Genomic DNA, 5,648 nt, shown 5'->3' with positions numbered 1-5,648 from the left:
AACTATGTGTTTGTATCTTTTTTAGCCCTGACGAAGCCCTGCAACGTGGGGCGAAACGTTGGCTCGATAAAATAGTATATTCTACTATTTGAGTTTTTTTGACCGCACCCGGACCATATTCCTTTCATCTTTACACACGGTCAATCATTAATCTTCCAGTAAATATATGATAATGTTAAAAATGTATATTTAAGATTTTACCTCACCCATTGGCAAACACTTACTGGTAATAGAACATAATTTCAATAGATTATACTTTTCCTATTACCATTCTCTTATAACAATTATGTAATTTAATAGTATTATATGATAATTAAATATTATTAACAATTTTTGTATTTTCGGTTGGCTCTAAAGCCTTGTAAATCTTTGGCAGGCCTTCCTCACGCTTTCCAACTTATTTAATTATGGATATTAAATTAAAATCAAATGAATTTCATACATTTACATTAGTTTAACAATATTGGTAAAACTTCCAACCCAAAACTATTTTTCATCTCTTCAATTCATTTACGTACAATCAAATATTTTCAATATTTGTATTAATATTAAATATCTTCTAATATTAATAATTTCTTTGAAGAAAGATATTATTAATATTAGAAGATATTAAATAAGCATTGTATTAATATTAAATATCTGTACAATACATGTACAGTATAATGTAAGAAAATATAGAAAATGAAAAAAAAAATCACATTTTATTATTTCCTAATGACCGAACATAACATAATTTTAAAGGTACTAACTTAAGTTATTGGTAGAGAGATTCAAATAATTATTGCCTAACTTGTTTGAAAGATATCCTCTGATCATGGATTAAAGAAGAATGGTAACAGCAAGAAAAAAAAATGGACTAAATAAAAAAAAGAAATATTGGGAAAAATAAACATTCAAACGAATTCCGATAACTTACTAATGAAAAAAGTGTATACAGTAATATAAAGCAATAAGGTTAATAAAAGCAAAACCACATTTATTTAAAACTCTTTATAGCGTTTTACACTTAATAAATAACAAAGCCACATTGAACACTCACCAAAAAAATATCACAATTTAAATATTTGTCTTTATAAACCTACAAAAATAAAATTAGCATCGATAAATACCTACATACAATGTGTCAAAATCACAGAATTAAAAATATTACACTATATATATAAATTACAATATTAAAAATATTTGTTTAAATCACAGAATTAAAAATATTAGTTGAATCACAGATGATTTATTAAATATTGCTGAACAATGCCTTATTAACAGTGGTTAATTATACCATGTAAGTACCAAAAATTTGTTTGTTTAGTGGGGTATAACGTTCTGATGTATCTTAACTCTAGCAAGAAGGAGCACAATGTAGAGATACACAGCCAAGGTAACTGAAGCCAACAAGGTGGACTTTACTGGGCTACAGAGCCAAGTTAGTGCTCAAATAGGGGATGCCCGAGACACAATACTTGCAAGGTACAGTTGGAAATTTAATCAAACCTTGTGTTTAGTTTGTTATTGATATTGATTCTTAATGATTACTGTTAATTCTCATTCACTTTTTTGTTATGATTATAGGTCAGGGAAAGTAAGAATCAACATACATAACTAAAGTATAAAAAAGTAGAGAGCAGCAGATCTCCATCACTAAGATTGATTTTTCCCTTCATTTTAAATTGGAAAAAAAATTAGTAATTTAAATGTTTAAATAATTCTTCAAAACCATGAAAAAAAAGTTGGAGGGGAGTGAGGTTAATACTACATTAACTTTATAATTAATGATTTATACTGTTGTTTTTAATAAACAATTTTCACCGTTATATCAGAAACAATTATTTTTTATATTTTTATTGCTTTCTTTAAAAGAATTCAGTTAAAATTAACTGTTCTGAGAAAACACTGACAGAAAAATTTATTGTTAGAACTTAATGAAAATTTAGTTTATTAAATTTTAGCTGACATCCCAACTCATCCTAACACTATTCTCACTACGTATGCCGATGACACATGCTTATTGTCAGTGAATAATGATCCTTCCATTGTATCCCAATCCCTTCAATCCCACATCACCACCCTCGAAGAATGGTGCCAAAACTGGAGGATTAAAATAAATTCCAATAAATCCCACCAAATCACATTTACCCTTTGTCGTAAACCTTCGTCTTGCCCTACAGTATCTTTTATAATAATACCCCACTTATTCCTGTTGAACAGATCCACTACTTAGGACTAAATCTGGACAAACGACTGATATGGAATCCTCATACAAGACTGAAAAGACAGGAAACTGCTCGTCGATTCCGACTATTACAACATTTACTAGACAAACGGTCCAAACTTCCAATCCATTACAAAAGACCCAACAACCCAAACCAACTCATTTTTAACCTGGCTTCTCCTTCACTACCTAATAATCCTCCTAGGCGACTGAAAAGAAGATGGCCTCAAGATCTTCTCCTTTAGAAATGTTTTTGGAGTTCTGTCAATGGGTAGATTCTCCACATGTTTTTATCATGCCATAATATCACTTACAGCAAATTTACTTGATGTGTATATATGTATACAGTTGTAAATATCAATAAATAAATTATTAAAAAAAAAAAATTATATTCAGTCTCAATTTTTTAAAAAATTAAATATATTTTGGTATCCTTGTTATTACCATTGAAAAGTGTCAGTTTGAACAGATCAGAGACATAAACATTCGTTTCTCAAGAACGCCTAAATGGATTTTCGTTGTTAAAGAACCAAATTATTAGAAATATAATCTATTCAGTTCAAATTTGTAATTCAATGAACGGTTTTACAGATAATTACATTAATATTGGAAACCCCTATTTACAACAACATAAACCAGCGCTCTGTGGGCGTGGCCTATCCCCTATTCCTAAGCTTCTCTTTTGCTTAGAAGGAGAGTAGGGTCATCCCACCCCCTGCCCTAACAAGGGCAGAGAGAAAGGGTTATCCAACAGGGAATCATCCTCGTCTACCAAAGTGAGCAGCTAGAGATTTATTCTGTGGGTCCACCACAAAATAAATTTTAACTCACTCAGACAGGTATATATAATAACACCTTACTTCACACTTTTGCCTACCATGGACTCTACAAACTTTGGTAGTTTGGAAAAAATGAAAAACAAGATAAAACTTAATATTAAGAGCTGAAGGTGTCCATGATTTCCAACAGATCTACTAAAGAGTTGTAATACACCATAAAATTTGTTGTTTTAATGTTAAAAGGGCTAGAACAAAGATGGATTTGTTTAGAAATGTTATATTTATTGGTACTTAAATGGTTATTAACTGAAAATCTTAAATAATAATAATATGAACTATGCGAAATAACTGATAACAAATAATAAAATATAATGAAAGTAGTATATCTTGCATTAGCTAACTGCTTCACTTTTGGAACTGGATGGTCTAATTATTTTGCTCAATAGTTGTGCCATATCAATAGCGGTTGTCAAAACAAATGCATGAGTGAACTTTTCTTCAAGTATTGTTCCACTAATCTAAAAAAAACAAAAATACTAATCTAATTCTATTTAACTTAACTCATGATAATAAAATAATAAATAAACTTTTAATAGCCATAAAAAAGAAAAGAGTGGTCAACACCATGCTTAATTGCATTATATTGTCATTGGAGTAAAAAAGTGGTAGTATACGAAGTACAGTTGGTCCAACTTTCTAATTTGAAAATGATTCTAAGTAGTAGATAACATTCCCAAAATTCTTTTAGAAACATTAAAAAAATTAATTCTACATTTGTTAAAGTAAAGCATGTTCTACTCGTTAGTGATTCAAATGATGATAACAAAAATTTGTTATACAAAAAAAATATTACATATGAAGATTGGTCAAATAAATTAATTCATTCTAAAATCAATTCTTCATCTTCTTTATGATTCTTCAATCCAGATTATATGTAAAATAAAATGTAATAAAGCGATCGCTAAAAACTTTTTTGTATAATAGAGAGATTAAACTGAATACAAATAATTTTCATTTTCTTCTATTTAATATTAAGTGTCTATCTTTTAAACATTTTTAATTTGAAAATTTTAGTTATTTGTTATTACTATTTGATTCCAGAAATATTTGGAATATAAAGAAAAATATATTTTATTTATATAAAAAATGCAATTTCTGGCTTAATAGAAATAACTTGAAATTTATTTGGTAAAACATAGATCTAAATTAAACATTAAGATTAAATAATATAGTATTTTTTATCGAAGCCATTAAATACATGATTGTGGATAGTCCATTTGAAGTTCTTATCTGTTGAAGTGGCCTCCTTTTTTAGCATTACCAAACAATTTCACTTTACAAAAATAACTAAGTTGTTTTGAAATATTTTAGTTTGCAAATTATTATTTTTATTAGATAATGATTGTTATTCATGACTTAATTCACCTATTTGCAAAGTCCCTAAGTTTGACTTTTAACAATTGTCATAATTCAATAAAACACTTCCGCCGTCTTCAAAAAATTATATTCTGGTCAGACCCACGATATCTGTTCTCTTTCAGAAATCTGAGGAAAGACTGCCTTTGTCTTGTATCTATTCAATGCCATGTGTCTATTAAATTATTTAGAATTTAAAATCTTTAAAAACTTCATTCACTTTATACACAAGAAGTGTTAAATTTTATAAGTTTGTAATGTGGGTGTATGTTCTTAAAACAGGTGTGTGACAATTGGAATTTAATTAATCTGGAGAGCAATGTTCTGCTGTCCTTGAGAAGTTTAATATTTAAATTTATGATTCAAAACTAGGAAATATTTATATTACAAATAATCTATTAAATAAACATTATTTATCAATATAATGCATTAAAATGCTGATTAGAACATATAGTACATTCAATAAATTCAAAGGTATTATTTCTAAATCATAAATAATTTTTAATTGAAATTTTTTACAAATAAAAAATAAAAATTTTCTTTTGTCATAAAAATAAAAATATTGTCTTAATTAATGAATTCATTTTTTCTATACTTTTCATCATCCTCATATTTCATTTTTCAACTTCCAATGTCTTTGTACTGTCCATGGCAAGAGTTAACATTTTTTGATTTATTTTACTATAAATGTAAAAATATCATTACAATATATATATACATAGAGTAAAGAACTTGCTCCAATGATGCCCCAATGCCCATCAGAGCAGGAAATTAAATAATCCTTGAAATAAATCCAACATTTTGCTTTCTACAGTTAGGAATTGATTTTTAAATCCCTTAAAATATACAATTAAAATCCCAGACATAGAATGTCCCTCATCATAAGATTTTCACAAAGAAGGCCTTATCCAATAAATTGTTAATAAATAAAATACCTTTGGATGTTCTTTCATAAGGTGATGGTATTGATCCAAAGGAGCCCACCTGTCATTTTGTGCATAGTAACAGTAAATTTTAGAATGGTATTTTTCATATACCTGAAAAGAAAAACATTATCAAACTGGTAACTATAACAAATATAAGATTAACACACAATTAAATAATTTTAATCTTCTAGAAATAATAGAAATCATTTTATTCCTAGTAACTCAAGGTTGCACAATCGATGAGCTCTGTATTTATACAAAATTGTATATTTTGTATTTTTTTGCCACATGTATGGCATAAGCTGCCCAATAAATAAAAAA

The 5,648-nt window shown here is 27.7% G+C and overlaps 1 protein-coding gene across 2 annotated transcripts in view; it reads right to left on the bottom strand.

The window, feature by feature from the left end:
* sturkopf (lipid droplet associated hydrolase sturkopf) overlaps positions 1-5,648 on the bottom strand; it is a 27,467-nt gene that overhangs the window by 14,722 nt on the left and 7,097 nt on the right. Inside the window, exons 5-6 of one of the 2 annotated variants that reach the window (XM_014426926.3) lie at positions 5,337-5,438; positions 955-3,503 (exon numbers count right to left, since the gene is read on the bottom strand). In XM_014426926.3, the coding sequence (XP_014282412.1) occupies positions 3,378-3,503; positions 5,337-5,438 (228 nt within the window). In that variant the 3' untranslated portion in view covers positions 955-3,377. Of the gene's footprint in view, positions 1-954; positions 3,504-5,336; positions 5,439-5,648 lie in introns of those variants that run through there. The other variant, XM_067050344.1, reaches the window with a different exon arrangement.

This window comes from Halyomorpha halys, unplaced genomic scaffold, assembly GCF_000696795.3.
Source record: "Halyomorpha halys isolate HHAL.00 unplaced genomic scaffold, Hhal_1.1 Scaffold602.1, whole genome shotgun sequence".
Classification (NCBI taxonomy): Eukaryota; Metazoa; Arthropoda; class Insecta; order Hemiptera; family Pentatomidae; genus Halyomorpha; species Halyomorpha halys.
The sequence above is the reverse complement of the archived record's forward strand: the minus strand, read 5'-3'. Positions and strand labels throughout refer to the sequence as shown.